A 24,275-nucleotide genomic window follows, 5' to 3' on the forward strand; every position below is an offset into this window, starting at 1 on the left:
ATAAAAGACATTGGGAGTCAACAGTTTCCCTCCCCTTGGAACACCATCACTTTTAAAATTACTGCTCCACCCCTGATCTCCTCTATGATGCAAAGTGTTGCTTTTAAAAAAAAAAAAAAAAAATATGCATTTGTCTTTTTAGTAAAAAGAACATTTTTTTTTTTTTTTTTTTTTTTTTTTTAAGTATCAAATTTTAATTCCTTCAAAAACAAGTTTGTGTTGGTCTCACTGGGTTACAAATAGTGTGATTTCTACAGTATGAAGAAATTATGGCAAAATATCCTCTTTGTTAGATATTGTCAGTTTTTTAATACTATGATCACTCATAATTTTTGTTGAATAAACTCAAAAAGTTGAAATAGGGATTCATCATTTTTTTTTTTTTTTTAAATTGATCCAGAACCAGTATATGGATCCAGATCCCCTCCAAACTTTGATTCTTCCATTGCATAAAGTCTATCTTTGGGTAAAATGTTGTCAAAATCCATTTTAGTGCTTTTGTTGTAACCCTGCTAACAGATTAACAAACGCAGATGAAAACAATATTTCTTGAACAAAGGCTTTGTGACGCATTGAAGTCTTTGATTGACGGCTGTTGTGTTTTTTACCACTACTTTATGGGAAGAGGTGTAGAAAGCCTTTCTGCAAAAACAACTATAATGAGCAGCGAGCCACGCCCTTCCCTGCATGGGCGGTGGCTATCTTGGAAGAGATTTCACAAACAACTAACAACGCTTTCCTTTTGCCTTTGTGAACGTTAATAACAGTATTCTGTTATTAATGACCAGTAAATAAAAGGCAATAAAGTATCTCTTTAAATAAAGAGCTCATTTGTTTGCCGTGTCATTCTTAGTATCCAACTATGCAAAACTATTATCTATAAACCAGTGCATGATGTGGACACAGGGTTTATTTGGTCAAGGGGTTTTGGGGAACAAACTGGTCTGAGAATCAAAGGTAAACAGGCTTTCAGTGTGTGTGCCCCAGTAAACCTGCTGCTGTTCAGTGCTCTCAGGATTTTGCATGTTGCTGATAGCAGTAGTCATAACATAGTCCTCTGACAAAGACCTCGGTGAATGCTATCAGTGTACAAAACGATGGAATCTGGCCTGCTTTGGGCAGTCTGACCAGAAGAGAGTTCTGTCATTACATATCAACCTATAGTTGTAAATTAACATCAGTTAATTTAAATGTGTTGAGGACAGCAGAAAAGGCCTTGTGGCCTCTGACCACCCAGCACTGCTATTACACAGCCTTTTAAATGCCTTCAAAACATTTCAATACAAAAATCTCAAGTCATCAAACACCACTGTGCAATACGGTACCTCATCACAACTGCACAGCAACTCATAAATCCACAGTGTGAAGAAGTCATTTCAATATTTCAACCACTGGTTTACTGACCGGCTTGTTCCTGTTCAGGGTCACAGGGGTCTGCTGGTGCCCTTCTCCTGCTCTCAGTGAACGTTAGGTCAGAGGTTCACCCTGGAATGAGCTCCAGAGAAGTCATTACCACTCATGAAAAAACATCAATTCAGCACCAATATTGAAAATACAAGAATAAGAAAATAAAGTGAACATTGCTGCCACTCAGTGAAGAGATCATGGGTTTATGTCCCGTTGGTGGCCCCTAAACAAGAGGAAAAGGACAGTAACGATGACAAGACCTGAATAATGTGCTTGTTGTGGTAAATAAATAGTTTACTACAAAAGTTATGTTCAGTTTCAAATGGAAGGGTTACAGTAAATTGATACCTATCTAAACTATTCAATATAAAGGAAAGAGTTTGCCAGGGGTGCCCCCAACGCAGTCTTTTATTTGCCTTGTAGAGTGCAATATAAAACACTAACTATCTAAACAATGTGTCCTTGGTCTAGCAGATGAGAAAGATTCTGGGTCATTGATCATATGGGTTCAGGATCACTTTGCCTCTTGGTGAAAGATAACTATAGGTCAATATTTCTGAGTCGTGAGTCTTTCTGCAAGCAAACAAAACAGAGAAATGACAAATACAACATTGTCTGGTTTACCTACAGGGTTATAGTAAATATATACATCAACTAATGAATAAGAAAGTTCACTAATGATTGTAACTGTTTATTTTAATGAGGTGGAGCTCCGAGCTCACGGTAAACATGGTGATACTGCTTTTAGTTGTTATGCTGCAAAGAAGTGGAACAAACTGCCAGCAGCGCTGAAGTCACAGCATCACATGTGAACATTTTTAAATCAAAGTTAAAGGCACTTTTTTTTTCTCTACTGCGTATGATTGAGAGGGAGATTTTTGGTCATGTTGATGATGTACCGTGTGTGTCAATGACTTTAATTGGTTTTTGCTGCTGATTTTAAAGTTCTTATTCATTTTTAAGCTTTTGAATGTTACTGTTGCACTTTTTGATCATGGAGAGCACACTGAGTTAGTGTATGCCATGAGGTCAGATTTCTTACCATACTCAAATAAGAAACTAAAAACCAGTGAAATCTTGGAAACTATTGGAGATGAAATCTGGCTTAGCAATTATACAATTCGCATACAAATACCCACACAACTATATGGAAAGAAATATCAGTGGAAAATTACTTTTTAAAATCAAACATATCACTCATCACTGCAGTACTGCACTATTATCCTATTATTATTATTATTCATATTTTATTTTCTTGTTATATTATTTTATTTAGTTTTGCACATATTAGTCTCTAACTACTTTTTCTAGTTGATTGTTATTATTTAATGTTTACATTGTAAGAGAGAGCACAGTTCACCAAGTCAACTTCCTTGTGTGTAGAACATACTATACATGGACAATAAAGTTGATTCTGATTCTGAACATTAAAAAAAATAAAATAAAAAAATAAAAAATCAGTGTAGAATCGACAAAGACATGATTATATTGCATTTACAGATGCCATGTTAATGAGAAAGGTAACACCATGTGCAATGATTGTTTATGATTATATACACAGACTTTTCAGAGCACAAGTGTCAAACTCAGGGCCCGGGGGACAAATCGGCCCTTTGGACGATCTAATTCGACCTGCAGGAGAAAGAAAAAATGACAGAAAACATGAATCATTGTGTAAATGACACTCAACAATACTGTATTTGCAGGGGCTCACTGTTTTCCCAGTGTTTATATCAAATGATGTCAGTCATTTTTAATGTTAAACAGTTAAAAAAAATTCAACTTTTGTACAAAATTCTTAAAATTTTCCTCAAAACTACAACATATTTCTCTTAATAAATACAAGTTGGTCACAAAATCTAGGAAATTTAAAGTGGGTTAGGACTGATATGTAGTACTTATTGGTTGGATATAGTCAGTTTCTTATATTTTCGCAAACTAGGGCACCATAATGTTGAAATTACCCGTTTTCCCGCATAAAATCTGTGGCCCACTTGAGAACAAACTGCTCTGTATTTGGTTCCTGATCTAAAATGAGTTTGACACCCCTAGAATAGAGTAAAACATAATCTTAGACACCAAAATATGAGTCAGAAACAATACAAGGTTTGGCTATGAATGTCTTTAATGTTTCCCAGATCAGAATCACAGCATACAGTGGATAATAACTCCTAAAGTAAACAGAAATATCATCACCGCAGGTATTTATAGAGTTTTTACTTGCCTTTTTTTTTTAAGATTATTTTCTTTTATTCATAAATTTTTTTAAACTTTAGTTTTCATCTCAAGTCTTAGGTGTCTGAATTGAACAAAGTAATAAAAAAGACAACAGGTTCGGGGTTGCAATGAGAGTCGGCCCAGCGACCTTGGAGCGACATCGCCGTCAGGATGTGGTTGGACTGATCACACGTTTTTATAACATTTTGAGTTTAACATCAAATAGCTACGTCGCATCACTGCAGGGGACGTAGAAATACTCGACGTGATGCAACATGGTTTGTGTAATGAAAAACGAAAGGATATGAGGCATCTCATGGTATCAAAGCCCTCACGTGGAGTTAGATGGCTACATGTAAACACTGCTACATGTTCGATAAGCTCACATTTTAGTGATGGCAATAGAAAAAATACCAAAAAAAACTAAAGGTTCAGCAAAATAAACAAAGAAAAAAAAATAGGTTGATTTTTTTTCAACTTGAAAGAAATGACTCAAAGCAGAATCAAATTAATTCTCTGTAACCAGGGTTGATATTTAACTGCACTGCCATGAAAAAATGTTTGAAAAAAAAAAACTTTAACAATAATATTTGCTCCGTACTAACACTATGTCATTTTCTATTGCATTTTTTTTTACATGTGTGATTGCATTATGTCATCTGTCCACAAAATGTGTCCATATGTAGATCTACGTACTTACCAAAACCTTGAGTGTGCCAGTTTGAGGGTACGAAACTTGTTATAACAGCAGAATGACAGCAAAGTTGCCAACTACTAGATACATGCTTAGAATGATAGTGAAAGGCATTATACAGTGACAAAAATCTGTAAAACCATAGTCCTCTTTTATTCTTTTAAAATCTAACATAACGGGAAACAATAGAATTCAAATGACAGTATCTTCGGCTTGTTGTCAAATAGAGAAAAATATACAGTATGTATGGTGGATGAAATGAAAGGTTTTGACTTAAAACAAAAACCATTTGAAACCACGTCCTTCATTGCAACCTACACCTGTTGTCTCTTTTTGTCACAAAGTAAGCATATCCTTCATTCACGCAAAAAATAAAAAAATAAACCAGGAGAAAACAAAACTAACAAGAAACTGATTATGTACAAATATTTTTGTCGGTTTGATTCTTACACTTAAAAATGTACAGTTTGGATTCAGAAGATGAGTCCTTTCATTTGTCTTTGACCCCCAGCTTTGATATTTGTCCTTTGAAGTCCTGTTTTTCTCAGCCTGGGGATGACTTCACTGAATCCTTCACAATGGCGCCATCTAGTGTTAGCTTACAAAATAGACCAGGAAGTGACAGGGCCCAAACCACGTGGCCTGTTCTCCCCCTACCAGCTGTCAATGTCACAGCTTCCTCATCCCCCAATCAGTGTGTAAAAAAGACACATCAATGCAGACATGTAGACAGATCAGCAGGGTATCATCCAGGCAAACACACTGTGGGTAGAAACACAGCCAAGCATTTCATCGTCTTCTCCAGATCAGTTCAGCTCTGTTTGTTTCTTCTTCTTCCAGTTTCTACATTTAAGGCGGTGAGTCTTCAGGAATCAGGATTCTTCCAAAAATGTGTCCTTTTATTTTTTGCCATCAATCACTCATCCTAAAACACTCACCCCTGTTGTGTGATTTAAATTGTGCACATTTCCCTTTCATTTGCCGAACACATCCTCTAAAACAGGAGAAGCCAGGTGTTTTATCCCCTCATTTTCCAGTCCTCTCCCACCATTCCCAATTTAGGCAGTAAGGAAATACAAAAACAAACAAACCAACAAACTGGCTACAGCTAAAGCACAAGCAAAGACGGCACCAGTGACCAACTTCTGACTGGGAGTAAGCTCCACTGCATCGGTTCAGTGAACGCAGTGGAGCATTACCCACTATCCCTGTTTGACATCTTTATCAGGAAATCAGGGTGAGGTTGTGGAGTAGGGGGCAGTGAAGCAGCACGCTCACCATAAAAGAAGCACGGGCATGAAATGTGGAGCTTTTACCCTGTTGAGATCTGATGATCCCTTTTATCGTCTCTCAGCTCGGCACCGTGAGCCGTTAAAGCCCACCGCTTTCCCTCAATGTGCTTCGGAGTTTAATTTACAGCAGATGAGCCGACGGACCCTCATTAGCTTGTTAAGCTAACCCTTGATTGAATGGGACAGCAGAGCAGAAGTGAGGTCAGGAACTGCCAGCGGACGGAGGAACTTTTTCGGACAACAACTTGACTGCACTTTTGTCTGAGTTCTGCGATATGCTAGTATCACATTTACTGGTCAGGGAATAAAACTGAAGAAAAAAACTGCCAAAGAAGGGGGTTATGTATGTGTGTAGCAGGAGTGCATACACAAAGATTTTTACCATTGATGGGATCTTAAATGACTGCTTCATATAATTATACATCACTTGTGCCTAAATAACGCTTGTTGCAGGAAATGAACGAGTCGTGCAAAACAATGGGTATTATCTAGAATGTAATAGGCTACTTAGCCTATAGATTTACTGTGTCATGTATGCCTGTAAACTGATTCCTTAGACCCGGGATAATACCACCGGGTTGGCATTTTACTTGAACAACCATGAAGAAGAACATAAGAACCAGGATGTGTCGACAGTTGTTTATAGATCAAGAAATTGATGGCAATGTTAACGAATGATAAACCAAACATTGAGAAGGTTCTGGAATATCTCCGAAGCAAAATAATTGCACATTAGAAGTGAACTCATACGGTTTGATTAGATTTGGGAAACGTGCATTTACAGATAGTGTTCCTTTCCCCTTGTCGGCCTCTTTAAAAATAAATCATGCATAGATCCCACTGAGAAAACCCTTTGATATACTTTCTCCTTTGTACACATCTATATATAACTATATATAATATCATTTCTCTATATCTATATTGTCAGCAAATAAATCTCCACAAAAACAACAATTAAACAAATGTTTGAAAAAAGGGAACAAGATGAAACAAAGACAATCAAGGGCCAGTTTGGCACTTTGTCATGAGAACACACAGTCTCAGTTAGTTGACAGTAAATAGAATATTCTAAAATTTCCTTTTTTCCCCTCATCATGAGAGTGAAACACATGAGTACATACTTGGCACCAAGAATGCTGGTAGAATGAAAGTATCAGAGTGTGTTCATAGCTTGGAGTTTACAGTATGCCCCGAATTATCCCGCAAAACGCTCAGTAGATGGTAGATCCTTTGATCGAAGACGCATTGCGAGGAGAGAGAGAATCAAGGGGAAACCAAGCCGTCGTAGGACAAATGTAGAAAAGAGAGATGTGTGCACATTACAGCAGGGACTGAAAAAGAGATGAAGCCAAAGAAAAATAAAGTACAAACATCAAAGGGCAAAAGGCATTTGTCCCCTTTAGGTATTTCAAGGTCTGTCGTCTGGTGTGACAACAGGCCCTCTTCAAGAATAGTACTTTTGAAAAGAGCCCACGCCCTTGTATTGATCATTTTCTGCTGCAGAGATCAGTTTCACCTCCACATGGCACCAGCAGATGGAGCTATTGAGTTGTAGAGAAGTTGGTTTTGAGGAAACGAGAGAAAAAGAGAACAGAAAAAAGGCCCACGTCCAGAGGCCTGACCTTTTTGTCCAGAGGGCAATATCCCATATCGTCCAAAGGTGAACTGTAGCACTACTCCCTACTATACCCTGGTGGTAGAATGGGGGTGGGGAAGGGTGTTGTTGTGACCAGTGGAGGGGAAAGTGTTAAAGGCATGGAGAGGCTGCATGCTGGTAATGGTGCTTGGGATCATGGTGATAGTGTTAGGCGTCATCAGTGGAACGTCGTCCGGGGCGCGTCGGAGCGCCAGCGTGTAGTCGGGTGGGCAAGATGGTCGCAGGATGTCGTGAGGCCGGAGAGGCTCCATGTCGTGGTGAGGGTCATGCTCCGAGTGTTTCATTTGCAGGGACATGATCTCCTCCTCCTGGCTGTGAGCCAAGTCGTTGGCAGGACCACCTCGTTGAGGAGACAAACGGTGTCGCCGCATCTCGTGCCGCTTGTCGCGCTTGTAATAAAGGGCGGCGAAGGCGAGGATGTTGAGGAAGAGAAGCGAAGCCCCCACGGCAACTGTTACGCTTAGCTCGGTGGAGTAGTCACGGGTGTCTTCTGGAAAAAGGTTCTGGTGTGGACGCTCCGAGCCGTCAGGTTCCAGATCAGAGGGGAGAGTGGGGTAAGCGGCCCTGGTACGAGGCCTTGGAGTTCTGAGCTCGTTTCTAATGGTGACGACGCCCGGGCCTGAGGGTGAACGGGTGGTAGTCGGAAACAGATCTTGTATAGTGTGTAGATGGGGAACCAGTTCCAGCCAGAAGGCCACTTTGTTGGCTCTGTAGTTGTCCCTGACACGAGGTTTCAACCCAATATGAAGGTACTGCTTGTCCTTGGAGTTGAACTTGGTCCAGATGACCTCTTCAAAGCGGTTGGGCTTGGTGTGAATGAACTTTGTGTCCTGAGGGACAGGCAAGTTAGGGTCCCTGAAGAAATAAATGGGTGACAGATTTTATTTTTCAATTTAAAGACACGCATTAACAATAAGATAAAAAAGTTAACTTTTCATAGATATTGGCAAGGACAGAAACCCTAGTTCTTTCATAGAGGGCAATTAAATGCTTTTGAATTACATTTGGAGACAAGAGGTTACATTGCACATTAATATAGTAATCAGCAATGGGTGGCATTGTCATCAAGAGAGCCAATTGTAGCCTCTCCCACTAAAACAATAGTCATCTGATTCAAAAGTAAATCACTATTATAGAGTGAAAATATAACACACAGATGGGATGTGCCCACCAATAGAGTCAAGTGTCTTATATTTACCAATAAACATATCTATAGAAACAAATATACGTAGAATAAATAATATAGATTACAATGATATATAACCAGCACAAACTGTATGTATAACTAACCCAATTAATTTCCAGATGCTTTTTAGTAGCCTGGTCATTAGAAAAGCACAGTGAGTCACTGAAGCACGGTTTGAAATATTAGATATCATCTGTTGTGGAAGCAAAAACAAATGCAACTTTCTTCCATTTTATGTGATGTACCTCATAAAACTTCCTTAATAGCGATTTTACTGAAAAATATCAACAGTAAACACTTAGAACTTCACTGGTGTTTTAATAAATCTGGTGTCCATTTTAACTCATGGCTGACATCAAACATGCAGCTAACATGAGCACGAGCCACTAGTGGAATTTTTTTAATTTTTTTAAATTGTATTTCTTTCTTTTTTTTTTGTTGAACAAATTGAATCGCAATCTAAGCCAGTGGTTTTCAAACTTTTTTGGCTCAAGTACCCCTTTCTCTTACTTTTGAATCCAAGTATCCCCTACTTGGATTCAGAATATTTTGCCCAGAATTCTGTGAAAAAACAACTTTCGAGAATAATGATGAAATGAATGAGTGATAACACACTTTTTTAAAGAATTTCATTTTGTAAATAAGTGGAATGAAATGGTATTTGGTGCTTTCTGAATTGATTTATTTCTATAGTTTTTATCATTTCCTGTCATATCCTTCCTGATGTGGGACCAAGACTGACCATTGCATTTTTGTTCTAATCAAGACTTCCATCATCATTTTGTGTATTTTTGATGTCATTTTGTTGTTTGTTCTTTTTATTATTCAGTATGTTTTCTCTTAGTTGTGTTTTTGTGTCTTGCTGGTATTATTTCAATTAATATTTGTGTGTGTTTTTGTTGTCGTTTGGTTGTTTCTCTGTAATTTTTGTGTATTTTGTAGTGATCTTGTATATTTTTCTCATTTATTGTTTGCCTTTGTTGTCATTTTGTGTGTTGCTGGTAACAGTAAATATTTTGCTCTTGTAGTGTGTGTGTTTGGTGGCGTTTGTTGTTGTTCGTCTGTTCTTTGTGTTTGTCCAGTTTATTTTGTGTGTTTTTGTTGTCGTTTTGTGATTTGCTGGTAATATCCAGTACAATTATCATCTTTAACTAAAGATACACATTATTAAACCCCATATTTTTAATCCATCATTTGTAAATTTATCTGATCCGATGATCAGATGGTGATACTCACCAAGGGTTTTAGTAGTGTCTCAAAATGATGTGTCTTTACTTTACGGCATGAGTTGCACCACTTGTATTGAATTACAACAATTCAGGCTGATAATATACTGTACTTGATGGTTAGAAAGGCATAGTGATTGGTCAAAAGAGCATTAAGGTAATAGCAGTAATGGATCACTGAACTAAACTTGATAATAGCACCAGGATTCAAAATGATGGAGTAAAATCAAAGGACCTACCCTGTTTTGGCAAAGTTGGTCCAATAAGTCATGACCACCGCGCTCAACATCACGTCGTTCTTGGAGAAGTTGCATGGGAACAAGTCTGTGGCTCCGATCATGGGCACACCGAACACGTATGGTATCTCATCTCCGTGGGCGGCGTCGGCCCACTCGGGTCGCGTCTCCGTTTGGCAGTGGTGGTAGAAGGTGTAAAAATAAACCGGCGACTGAAACTCGGCGTGAAGTTTGGCAGTGGCCACCGCTGGCGCCACCCACTGGTGGTCCGTAAACAACGCTAACAGAGTCTTCCTTCGCATGTCGCCATTGTCCCTGTCTGCCCAGTCGGTGTACATGAACTTGATGGTTTCCCTTAGGATGTCTTTGCCTGCAGGATTGAATGTGGGAAAGGGAAAGGGATAGGAGAAGAGGAACGATAGAAAAAAGAATGTAAGAAATCAGGAGTGTATAGTATAAGACTAGAAAACTCGAATAACAGGTGTAGGTTAAAGTAAGAGGCGTCTTTGCCAGAACAAAGAAACAAAAACAGAAAAAAAAAACAGTGACACAAAGAGGAGAGAGTAATATCTGCCTCTCACAAAGTCAAAGGAGTGACGGGCACTTGAGAGGAAGCGTGACTGCATTTTCCAAACATGTCTGTATTTTGACTGAGGCCCGCTGTGAGGCATTTGCGGGGCTGATCTGTGAGGAACAACAGCACTGTGATTTGGAGGCGGCTGCCTGCGGGATGATGAGCGACAGCATTAGTGCCCACGGAGCCTCAAAGGCCAAAGCACAGACCCACCATGGTGAAAGATCATCTCCATGATAGGCAGTCTCTTTAGTATGCTAGTCATGGCTGACACGCTTCACTGGATTTCGCATTTCTATCTCGTCTCTTTCTTTTCCCCACATAATGATTTAAAGACGCTCAAATCAACAGGGATCTGCAACTCGGGAGTTCGTTTTTCTTTTTATTAGAAAACACAAAATAAGTCGTAATTACCTTCACACTTCAAAAAAGAAGAAAAACTTAGAGCTAAAATGTAGTTTACAACATGTCTTATGTTGCTTGTTCATCTTTTATGTCAGTGGAAAACTTTCATAACTATGTAATCTAATAACTTAAATCAGAAACGACAATTTGTGTCAATTATAGAAATGGAGGTTTAGGAAATCATGATGACAGCCTGCCACCTTTCCTCACTGGTTATCTCTTACCTTCTGGGTATCCATAGAGGTTGTCGACAAAGTTAGAGATGGTGTAGTCGAACGCTGCTGCTGAGATACCATCATTGTCTTCACTGTCGTCCACAAACTTCAGCCCTTCTCCCTGATTCACTCCTATTAGGATATCATAGTTGAGGAACTCCCCCTGGTGGTGAAAGGAGATATGAGCTATTTTTAGGCTGGAATAGAGTTCATATGACACAATATTTGATTATCTTTAAAACATTCACACTTTTAAATCAAAATAAACCATTTAGTACAATAAAGAGCCATTAATGGCATAGTGTTTACCCTAAATCTCTGCATTTGTTCCTAAAATGTAATAACGCTAGTGCTTCAGGACAGAATTGTGCATATGTCATGGTTTATTGCACTTATAAGATGAGTTATTTGTTCAAATATTGGCTCAACCATATTCTGACAGGATTTTTGCTGTATTTTTACAGTCTTGCCTTGAAAACAATATATAAAAAAAGCTTGCACACACCAATAGATGGCGCCACTCATTCATGTATAAATACAGTACGGTGTTTTAGAAATTCAACAAATATGAGCATTCAGTCATTGCCATGGTAGAAAAATGATGTAGTGTACCAAATTTGGAAAAATGCTTTGAAACTTCTAAGTGTTCATTTTCAAATAAATTACAGTACAAACATGTTTCCTTGCCCAATAAAACTGTTACTTTGCTGTCTGCAAAGAACGCCAGTAAGGTGCAAATATAGAAAAGAGAAAAATAATTATCTATACATACAGCTGCAGTGTCCAATAATGTAAAAAGATTCAGGTAATGCCAACAGAGGCCAAAGAAAGCTCAGTTTGGTTATATTTGACGTACAGTAAACGCAGCACACAAGACGTCTTTTGTGGCTCCTGAGTGACGTGGCCTTTGAACAGGCTCATAATCTGGGAAATGTCAGTGTTTTGTAAGACTTGAGTTTTCAATGCAAGATCCTTGAAATGTCAAGGTCAATATTATTTATCCGTTGTACTTATTAAAAAACAAATCCATCGTCTCCATTGCCTCTAATTCTGACCAATGCTATTGTCTGCTTCCTATCTTAGCTTGTCGCATTAAGACGTAGACGTATCGTTTGTAGTTCCTGGATGATCACCTGCTGCATTAGGATCTCGGGGTCGTCAGGCACCACATCTCCATCCACAACGGGGCCAAAGGCGATGTGGTAGCGAGCAGGCTGGATGTCCTGGTCCACCAGCTCCCTGAAGTTCTTGCGCCTCAGGCAATCAACAAGGTCCGCAGTCTCCGTGTAGGTGCAGCCCACCTTCCTGGCCAGGATCTTGGTGTACTTTAAGGGCTGGTAGTTGACAGACCAGCTTGAGATGGCTGTTCCACTCTGAGCTATGGCCCTATGGAACAGGCCTGAAAGGCAAGACGAAGAGCATAAATATACAGTTTATACCAGTGGTTCTGAAACATTTTTGGCTAAATTACCCAACATTCTCTTATTTCAACATTTTGCTTAGAAAACTATAGAGCATAATGATGGAATGAATGAGTGGTAAGACATTTTAAAGAATTTCATTTCGTCAATAAGTGAAAAGAGTATTTAGTGCAGTGGTTCCCAACCTTTTTTGGATCATGACCCGATTTTGATCTGAATCATTTCTGGCGACCTCAAAGACAAAATTAGTTTTTCGATCATGTTTGAGCTCATTTTTTAAAATGCATTTTAGTTGAACTAGATTTCTATTTCACAAAGTGAAAGCATGGAAATAGAGTGACCCCATTTAAATTCCAGGCGACCCCACATGGGGTCCCGACCCCAAGGTTGAAAAACACTGATTTAGTGGCTCCTGAATAGATTTATGTCTATAGTTTTCTCACACCAAGACTGACTGTTTATTTGTTATTTTTCAACTCTCTCTCTCTCTCTCAAGTACCCCCTGTAGTATCACGTACCTCCATTTGAGAAACACTGGTTTATACTAATGTGGGACGAAAAGTATCCTTTTGAAGATTCTGAGACTATAACATCAGTGCTACCTGACAACAGCTAGTACTTTACCCTAATACAGAGCTGGTTGGATCTCTGGAGAAACCTACACATAGGATGAAGCCCAGTGCTGAAAAATGACTCATTTAGAATATATCATTGTGTATGTCTTCTCGAAGAAAACCTGCCAGATATGGAATGGGACTACAGGCCCACAGCATCTCTTACAAAACCTGCTCCAAGGCAAAACTGGGAATTAGCTTCGTCGAGACGTCAAACGATCATTTTTTTTTACCTTTTTCCTGAGGTGCCTATTTCCTCCCTCAACCCCTCTTGAGCATGAAACCCCTCTGCTTTGGTCTTTTGTCTCTTTAGTTTTTTCTGCTTTCCTGTGCTGCTGGGACCACTCAAGTGCCTCGTTAGGAGACCTTTGCTTCACTCTCCTCTCCTTCCTCTTCTGGTTTGAAGATCGGTGAGTTAATTATTAAGCAGAGTTGCAGGGCCTTCTTTCGATGGGAAATTAACTTTAGGAAAAAAGTAGAATTTGGCACAGCTGCAGAAACCCACTCTGAGACGGACACATTTTTGACTTTTTTTTTTCCCACTACCTTCACCTGCTTGGCTTGTGTTCTTTTAATACTTAATCCTATTGGGATGGAAGACTAGCTAAAGCCCATCCCAGACAGCAATAGCTGAAAAGCAGGAACTAACTTGACTTTCCGAAAGCTAACGATCAGACAAACACATTTAGCTCATTTTGGCTAGAAGATGCAACTTATAGTCTTTGATAGTAAACATCATCAACAAAATAAAAAATAACTTTAACCCTTTAAAAAGTGTTTTCTGCAATAAGGGCGGGGGGCATTGTCCCCTTTAGCGACCAAAGGTTTTCATTACAGTTTCCCCAAATTCATTCGAAAAAAATACAATTCTTAATATAATGTGCATATTATACAAATATTTTAAGTGCCATAAAACACAGTGACTGTACAAAATACATGTTAATTCATTTGTTGTTCTTTAAAAAATACTAGTAAAAGTTTTCAGTGAAATGGTCCCAAACTTTTGGGACTTTAGGTTGGTTTTTCTTCTGTTGCGCAATTCTTCTTCACAATGTAAATGGTGAAGCGACACTGCACCCAGCAGTTCATGTATGGCACTGCAGCAAAAGTGAAGCAGAAAGCGGACGCCGACCTGATTTTATTCTGAATTTACGACATTAAATGACATGTTGATGCAAATCTTTGTCGTCAACATTATCATGTATGTTACTAATCATTTTTGCATTCATGTATATGTTACACACATTGTGGTTGGTGTGAATCTTGAGACGGTCTATATGATTAATTGTATTTTTTCTTTTGCACCCCAATGGCAGTAATCTCAAACTCTGCCTATGCTGACAGGATGTTAATTTTTAAGAGTTGTAAAAAAGTATTACAAGAGCCAGTTAAAATTCAGATTTTTTTTTTTTTTTTTACACGGCTAGATATTATTGCTAATTTATTTTTTTTTTTTTTTTTTTTTTAAATAACACTGGATTAGCCTACTGTTAGATAACTGAGGCATGGATGTTACTCTACCCAGTTGACCTTTAACTCTCACCATTGACCAATATTGCTACTCTAATTTTGTGACATATTAACGGAGACGTTTTAAGCAATTTTTCACTGTGTCCTATCTCTAAATTACATTAAATAAAAAAATCAAAATCTATCTTTTAGAAGACTGTTGTCTTAGTTTTCTAACATAGAAACTACATGGACAGCGTTTCCTCATATCAGTATTTCAAACAACATCTCCTTCCTGCCATTCCCATTCTGCTATCCATCTTAGATGTCTGTGCTGTCGAGCTTGATTTGCGATGCAGTGTTCGTGACATGATGGGTGTTTCTTAAGCATGAGGATGACAGACTTCTTACCTGGCATTCCCGGCGGGGTGAGGGAGGAGGAAAGGGTGACAGACAGGTGGCGTCTACTGGGCTGATGTTACATCGTTAGATGCTGATGTGATGACACAGCGGAGGTGAGACAATGAAGAGGTAGCAATGGATCAGGGTTGGTTGACAACACACAGAGGTTAATAATGTTGTTTTTACTATTACTGATTTATTTGTGTTATAGAGTGATTCCTCTGGAAATCCCGGTTAATTCCAGTAAATATTTTGGTAACACTTTATAATAACTATCCGTTATAGTTGATAGATCATTAATAAACTGTTAATGAGTTATAAATTGCTTTTTGAATATTTGCTAACAGTTTGTTAAGGATTTACAGTATAACTGTGTCTTATAGATAGCCAATAGATACAAGCTGTTAATGTATAAATTGCATGTTATAAATTAGTCATACATCATGTATACGTTAGTAGTAAACTACTTACTAATTACTTCCTAAGTATCAATTAAAACCTTAAATACATTATTCTAAAGTTGCAACTATTTCTCATTTACTAACGTACTGTATATAGTTATAGAAGTTGGTCAAGAATTACAGGAAACATCTGACATTTGTAATTGTTAACAAAGGTTTCTGTACTAAATATTAAGTTCCATTCAATCCTACATGTGTGTATTTGATTTTTTTTTTTAAATGTATCTATCTATGATAAAAATGACAGACCTCTCCACTATTTGGAAGTAAGAAAACTTGCAAAATCTGCACTGTATCTAATACTTATTTCCCCCACTGTAGTTATAAATCATTAACACTGAGTTTACATTTAGTTTATAACTTGTTACCTAACAGCTTGTAAGTTATCTATTGGATATCTATAAATATAAATCCTTAACAAACTGTTGGCAAATATGCAACAAGCAATTTATAACTCATTAACTAACAGTTTATTAATGATCTATTAACTACTTATAACAGATAGTTAATATAAAGTGTTACCTGAACATTTACCACACATTAACCCTAATAATAAAAGACTGTTTGCTATAATTAAATATCATTTTTAGTACAAAACTATTTCCAGCTTTATTTATTAACAAAATTGCTTCTTTTTTTCCCATCACTCACTGGCCATACCATACTCTCACTGATACAGAATATCTACTATCTACTATTAGGGTGTGTTAGTGTTTAAGGATAAGTGGTTTTCTATGGGTTCTACATGGTTTGTTGGCATCATTGGTGATCACAGATACAGGGATACAGTGGGTCAGTAACAGTTGAGGAATGCTGGGTCATGCTTTGACAACAGCCATCTGTTTCTCAAGGCACATGTAGGCACAAACAATGAGTCAACATTAGCGGTGAGTCAGACGTGTGTATGCTTTCTCAGACACATGCACAGATACACGACAGTAACTGATAAACAAGTGCGGTTCCAGGAATACTTTCTGGGATTTCTATTTTTTTCTTGCACCCATGCACAGTCCCTCCCCCCACCCTTGTCCTTTTCAGTGTGTGTTCATGTGCGTGTGTGTGAGTATAGATGCGCTGAACGATCCGAGGGCAGCTTCAAAAACAGCCTGATCAAAGCAACCAGTGCATGGCCGTTTGACTGCAGATCACCAGCCACACTGATTTCAGTTCAGATCAAAGTGGGCCAGTCCGTGGGGTTCAGTCTTTTGTTGGTGTAATATTAACACTTAGCCCTCGGGGTATGCTGTCAGTAATGGGAAGCACAAGGCCGGATGTTAGTTTTCAATGCAGGCAGAGCTTTCCCCTGGTAGTCGATTCTTCTGTTAACAAAGCTCAGAGCGCTCGCTGAACCAGGTTATACACGCAGATGTCCGAGCTGCCGTGTCATTTATCCTCCAAAGACATAAACGTGGATCAAATCTGGGCTTACTTATTAGCCACATGGCTGCTTAGGTTTCAAGGACAGGCCGTGTTCTCCGTTTGGGAATAGATGTGTCAAAGTGAACATCACACGGGTTACCATTTCTGAGCTGGATTCTAATGGCGGCATTTCGTTCCCACCTACTGCTTTAAAATGTGTTCTCACATTAGATTTAGTAAAATATTGATTCAAAGGATGAAAAGGAATGAAAATATTGTACCACATTATACAAGTGATTTAAGCTAGGATTTCAAATTGCCTTGCGGTAGAGTCTCAAACAAGGATTTTATTAACTATTGGCCAAAACAGGGTTCTTACAGCTTCAGCCAAATTAAATTCAATACTTTTTTTAAGACTCTGCCATTTGAAATTGTATTCAAAATCAACTTCACAGCAAAAACAATTGGGGGGGAAAAAAAACCGGCATATCAATAACATATATGGGTTAGGGTCATTTTTTTTCCACTGACTCATGCAGACGTGCAACTGGCGGCACACAAAATAAACACACACAAAAAAATCAAAATCACTCCAAAGATGACTACAAAAATAGCCAGAAATCTATAAAACCATAACAAAAATACAAAAAAACAAAAAACTATTAAGAACAATCTTCATTGGATAGGCAATTTTTGTAAAATTTACATTTCCTCATGAAAGTTGCTACAAGCATGTCACTGTTTTGTAGTTGGTCACGCTGTCGTGATTGCACAATGTTACGGTAAATAATATATTAAAAAAAAAAAAAAACAACTAATATTACCATTTATTTTGAAATGTGAGACTAATTACAATCATATCATACTTATGTGTTAAAATTTAAGACTATTGAAACATTGATTTAAGACATTACAATGACAATTAAGGCCTTATTTTGAGATTCATGAATTTAATGCCTTTTAAGACTTTTTAAGGATCTGCGGGAATCCTACAAAAGCCATTAGTCAGGGAATGAGCATTACCTTCCGAGTGGTGCGACAGGATGAGGAGGTTGACACAGGAAGCCCCTGCTCCCGAACCGAAGATAGTGATCCTCTCTGGATCGCCGCCAAAGTGGCCAATGTTCTCGTTGAGCCAACGCAAGGCCTGAATCTGATCCAGAAGGCCATAGTTTCCCTTGGCAGATTGGTCCCCCGTGCTGAGGAAGCCTGTTGGGGAAAGTGGAAAAATAAGATAGTATCAGTATATCACATGTGAGAGCAAGAGTAGGAAAATGATCTCTTCTCTTCTTTGAAGCAATCAAAAGGCTGCAAGGAGAATTGGTGAGTGATTTGGAGTGTAACACCAGAATACATGAACAATATGTTAGAAACGCTGCACTAAAAGATGGACAATAATAGCTTTTATTATCCACTGGGCTGGCCATGGTTACTACGATGCAAATGAGACTAAGGACCACATGAAAGATATGCAAAAAAGTTATAGATCTACATGCAATGGTGCACTGGTTTCAGTAACTTTTAGACTGAGGCTTTATTCTTTATGCATTGTAATGCTGGTCTTTTAAGGAAAAAATTATGTAAATTCTTTGTATACCTAAACAAAAAAGTTGGTCTCAATTCCCCTCCACCTTACTTATTGCTTTGAAAAACCAAACAAAAACTCTCCAATGAGCCGAAAAGTCTAGCAACTGCTTATTCCTTCACTAAAATAGTCTATATGCTCTATGACTATAAGACTTTACTCCCCAAGCAATTTAGTAATTGATTTCCATGGGAAATTCTGAAAACAGCCCTATACTCACACCTGCTGGATTACAGCATGTCAAAAACACTGTTTCTACTTTTTTTGAAAGAACCACAGTTTTCCCTATTAACAATGAAAGGACGCCCTTTTACTTTTTAAAGATTTATGTGTAAAGTGAGAGCAGTTAAGCCTGGAGCTGAGCCACAGGCAGTTTGAGGAAAAAACAGTCCATGAAGAAAGTGATTGAGGGGGTTTTGGTCATTTTGGGACTTGTTGAATGCTTTTTCAGTGGAAAATAAGCTGTGAAAGCGAAAGCTACAGCAGACTTCTTAGATACAGAGATGACTATTTCTTCTAAATCCCAGGGTTTAAAGATACTTTGAATACCAACCACGTACTTGCTGCATAGTTGTGAAAACCATTGTTCAACATGTTTAGATTACCTTGTACAAACAGAACAGCTCGACTGTGTTTTGCAGTGGTTGGTTGTTTTATGTGCCTACAGGTGACATGAATCACTGTTTGCCAATTTGATTCTCCCTGTGGAATGATGAAGTATTGAGCCCTCCACAAAGCTTTCTGTGTAAGACAACCAGCCATTCATCACAGCTTCATAATAACACCACTCCCTTTGTTGTTAGCTTGGCATTTGCTTTGCGTGATTACCGTCGAGTGACTTCGATTGTTCCTCCGAACACCTAAATCTTTTTCATCTGTGTCGCTGTTAATTGGCCTCCTCTGTGGCACTAGTGGGACCTCTAATTAGTGCCTAATAAAGGCAGGTGCACTGAAAAGGTTATCCATTACGCCAATACTGTAGATGTTAAAGACTTGTGAAGTGGGAGCAGAAAAGATTGACAAGGATTCACACTGTGGTCTGCTTCGACTGGCTACAATGCCATTAGGCTTCGAGATTTCCCTTTACTACTGTATTGTACACAGGAAATGAAGTTAAAGCGTGCCTGTAATGCACTTTAATTGCAATCTCTAGTGTTGTACTCAATACCACACTATCCGAGACCAAGACTTGCTTAAGACCAGAAAGCACAGAGACCAACAGACTTTTAGGAGTTCAGACCAAAACCAATACAAGCCAAGACCATAAAAAACAATTTTAAAAACCATGACAAGGTTAAACAGTTTAAGAGGATTCTGTCTTTTATTTTGACAAGACAAAAGCAAGATGTTTGCAACTCTTTCAAAGCACAGCATGCGACGATCCAAAAAACCCAACTAAATTCTTACAGAAAATACATCCTTGTATGCATTCAATCGCCATTGATAAGTCCAGAATTATTTCAAATATCTTAAAATAAGATGGAAGGCCTATAGTAAGTATTCAGAGGTATTTCTGACTATAAATAAGATGGAATGATGTCTGAGTTTTTGCTGGTGTCTGACACATAAAGCACTGGAAAAGATTTTCAACGAGGCAGAACATGAGTTAAAGAATATCAAATCAGAGGTCAGTGTTGGTCTCAACTGGTCTTGATGGAAAATCCTGAGTTTGGCCGGGCTGAGATTCAGACAAGACCAAGTAAGAATGCCCTCGAGTCCGGGAAAAGACCAAGACTGCTAAAATGTGGTCTAGAGACCGCTCTCGAGACCAAGACAGGCCTTGAGTGCTACAACTCCAGTAAGCTCTATCAAAAGATCCTATATAATGCTAAAGCTTTCGTCAAATAACGCTCATTCGAGTAATTGTCAAGTACTGAAAAACTGCTCGTCAACAAGGCACGGTCAGTGCCACGTCACCTCCTTCATTGGCTGCAAGTGATGCGTGTTTTGAATTCGCAGTAACACATGTCTCTGGCATCATTTTTCTCCTGGGAATCACTAGAAAACCCTCTCCGTCTACTTCGCCAGAATGTTCAGTTTATACTCTTACTGCGAGCCAGCAGCTGCTGGGCCTGATTGTGAATAACGCAGCTGACCACAGGCTGTGGCTGCCTCCAGTGTTCCAGACACGTCAAAAGTAGCTCCAACACACATTGTTGTGTTATATGTAATAATAAATAACAATGAGAATAAAGACAATGTAGAGAAAAGCACTTAAACACTGTACATATGGAGAAGAATGACAGACAGAAGGTAGGAAATACATAAAACATGATTGATGAACATGACTAGTACCGGTAAAATTTTAAAGTAGGTGAAGATGGAAGGAGTGCATAAAAAAAATGCACGTGTGGATCCGGAATGTCAAAAACGTACTTGGATCTGGCAATTTGGTTACAAAGTTACTAATTAGGATTTCGTAGTTTCACTATGTGACGCAAAAACAGGCCTGGTGGACGGGTCTTTTTATGTTCTGCTCAAGCACGTGTGGGTTTCTCAATAGTCCTTAGTGATTTTAGATATTCTGAAAGTAAATCATGGTAAACTTCATGCGAGTTGTTAGCAAACTTAAATCTGATATCCAGAGTTTCTGAGGAACCTGTTTACGCATCATTCTTTTGAAATGCAAAAAAAATACCTAACTAGTCATTTACTATGATCTACTGCCGGTAGTCATTCTTACACATTAATGTATATAAGTCCCTCTTTCGTCCTATAGACGCTTATACAAATGGAAATGATTGCCGAGTACGCCCAGCCAATAGGCTTCGACTTCCTGTTTTTGAGATTGTGCGCAGAAGCATGGCCGCGCGTCACAACAGCGAACAGGTAAATATGATTTTGGCTCTTACCTGACCCATAGACCTATATCAATGCGACCCGATGCGACCTTGTTATGTTCCGCGATGCGCGTGCAGAAAAGTAGAGGTGTGGCTTCTGGTAGATTGGGAGAGGCAGTGGGAGTACATACTTGTAGAAAGTTTACTTTCGGTATATCCCATTGAAAATGAGGGTTAATCTGTTGTGGCCTGGCCCATCCTACACCAAGCACTGGCAGCCAGCACAGTGTGGTTTATATTAAATATAATTGGTTTGATGCAGTAAAACAATCTAAAATATCACCCAAGATAAACCACTCCCCTTGCATTAAGGACTGATGAGTTTTGAAGCTTTTTGGTATTTATTCTGCACAAAATGGTCTCTTCCTGTGCCAAATGTTCATAATGTCAAATTAAATGAGTTTCTAAAAGAAGGTAATTAATCTGAACCATCTCAAATGAAAGGTGCGTTTTTTTAGAATAGCTAAATCATAAAGCTGTTCATTTTTAGCTGCCTTTCAATAGGACAAATCAGTGATGGTTCATATACGTCAAGGTACATTTTGGCTGAGCTTGACTGTCATTGATAATCTTCAATAAACCATGTTGAACAAAGGGATTCACAGACCATATCTCCTTGTAGTCGAGGCTGTTTGTGTGTGCAGTAATTAAGCCGAACACAAACAGGAAGCAAATAAGCCTCCGAAAGCCCTCCCCTCAGTAATCAGCATGATATATTAAACATAACCCTTTATGCAAATGAGTGTATTTATTATTTCATTCATCTCACATTGCAATTCCTCTATGTCAGCATAGTTTTTATAGCACAAAACAGCAGCTGGACGACAACATCCAACTCCCAATAATAACCAATGCTGAGTGTGCGAAAATGCACAGCTACGGAGGCACGCACTTGAGATTCTCACGTTATCTTGTTACAGCTAAAGCTACTGTCTCTCCCGCACCTTCCCGCCGCATCCAGCTGACAGCGAGTCAGCGCACAGCAGCAGACCACTTCACCCATTCCCTCCCGTTCTCTCTAATCTGATAAAAGGCAAGTGGGAGAAAAAAAGAGAGAGAGAAAGAGAGAGAGAAAGGCTGGGCAAAATGCAGCAATGCAAGATGAAAGTGCAGCGCTGCTTGAATAGCCTTTAAAATGGCTGTGGTGAGGGAGGGGCGAGAAAGGATAGTGGGTGTTCTGTGAGCCCCCGGATAGAAGCGCAGCGTTTCATCTGCCTCCAAGACACCAGGGGTTGCTGCGCGCGCGCACATACACACACACACACATCCACGCAAGGACGCTGATCAAAGACCGACACTACAGAGATGAGAACTATCTCCCTCCTTTTCACACGTGCACAAAAAGCTTTAGAATCAAACATGACAAATGTAAACTGACCCAAAATACGCACGCACGCACACGCGCACACACACACACACACACACACACACACACACACACACACACACACACACACACACACACACAGGTAAAAGTAATGGATTGTAAGTACTCACGTTACTGTAACCGAGTTGCTTTTATGGGTACTTGTACTTTTTTGGAATAGATTTCTAAATCAGTAATTTTACTAGTACTTAAATATTTTTTTAAAATAAGTAAATTAATTCGTTACACTTCCACACCCAACCGTTACGGAGTAAATTATTGTATTTTTGTTTTAAAATGATCAACATAGACATTGTGAAACTATAAAAAAAAAAATGAAATGACATCAAATCCGAACGATCAGAATAAACGTAATGCACAGCGCCAAAACAGCACAGAATGGAGGTTATTGTCTCAGTTTTAGAGTTTATAAATGTATCTATACTTGGGGCCTGAGAGTTATTTTTTTATTTTGAATTGAATTAATTGGTGATAATTTATTTAAAATGGAATTGTACATTTTGACAAACCTTTTATTTTATACAGATGCCTTTGTGGAAATACAGTTATGTTCAAGATTTAATCTCTTCCTTTTTAAGTTTATACATGAGATGTTTACTGTATGCAAGGGAACTGCGGCAAAATGTTTTCCCAAAAATAAACATTTGGGGTGAAAATAACTAGTAACTATTACTCGGAGTACAATTTAATTGAGCCACTTTTTACTTGTACTTGAGTATTTTATGTATGACTTGTACTTGAGTTAATTTTCAATCAGGTAACAGTACCTCTATATATCGTATATAGTACCTCTGCACACACAATACGTGCGTCATTCAGAAACAGCAGCAGTGTATGTGTACAGTTGCACACCCAACATGCAGGGAGTCTTTCTGTGTGCATTCACACTGACTGAGTGCAGTGCTTCAAACGCACTGTATTTCTTATGGGCTCATTGGGCGAGTAAGCATGAATGCCAAAGCTACTTCTGTGTGTGTGTGTGTGCGTGTGCGTGCGTGTGTTCCTGACATCACAGTAATTACCTTCTATATGTTGTAATAAATTAATTTATCTCATTTCATTGCATAATTGTGACCATCACCAGCCCTCCCTAAGGAAGTATAAGAAAAACGTTATTAAAGGGCCAATATAAAAAGAGAGGGCAGTGTTACATCTAAGTGAGGGGGAAGGGAACAGGAAAGAGGGAGTCAGGGTAGGAGAATGTAAGGTGTGAAAGAGACGACTTACACTGTATACAGTATATAGGACAAATATTATATATTGTTTTTTCTTTATATTTTTCTGAACATGTTTTGCAATTTTCTGGCATATTCTTATTTATTTATATATTGTTACTTATTTTCCGCTTTTGTTTATTTTTATTAAATGAACACTGTCTTGGAACATGACTCCTACGTCCTCTCCAACACCCCTCACAGAAACTACGGTACATCTAGAAAATACTGCTACTGCTAACCAGGGTTGGAGTCAATTATAATCGTAAAGTTGCTGTTGTAATTACAATTGAATTGTAATTGAGTACAGATAATTTACTTTATAATTGCAATTAGCATGGGAATTCCATAAAAACTGTCAATTACAATTTAATTAAATGCAAACCTGAGAAACCACGTTACAGTTCTATGGTTTACACATGCCTAATTTTAAA

At 38.5% G+C, this 24,275-nt stretch overlaps 1 protein-coding gene across 2 annotated transcripts in view; it reads right to left on the reverse strand.

Annotated features, from left to right (window-relative positions):
- Positions 1-3,514: 3,514 nt before the first annotated feature.
- nlgn2a (neuroligin 2a) overlaps positions 3,515-24,275 on the reverse strand; it is a 268,976-nt gene continuing 248,215 nt past the window's right edge. For both annotated transcript variants that reach the window (XM_028474126.1, XM_028474125.1), the window contains 5 exons: positions 17,839-18,024; positions 12,243-12,508; positions 11,119-11,272; positions 9,919-10,285; positions 3,515-8,122 (listed from right to left, as the gene is read on the reverse strand). In XM_028474126.1, the coding sequence (XP_028329927.1) occupies positions 7,294-8,122; positions 9,919-10,285; positions 11,119-11,272; positions 12,243-12,508; positions 17,839-18,024 (1,802 nt within the window). In that variant the 3' untranslated portion in view covers positions 3,515-7,293. The remainder of the gene's footprint in view (positions 8,123-9,918; positions 10,286-11,118; positions 11,273-12,242; positions 12,509-17,838; positions 18,025-24,275) is intronic.

The sequence above is a fragment of the Gouania willdenowi genome, chromosome 18 (genome assembly GCF_900634775.1).
Source record: "Gouania willdenowi chromosome 18, fGouWil2.1, whole genome shotgun sequence".
Taxonomy (NCBI): domain Eukaryota; kingdom Metazoa; phylum Chordata; class Actinopteri; order Blenniiformes; family Gobiesocidae; genus Gouania; species Gouania willdenowi.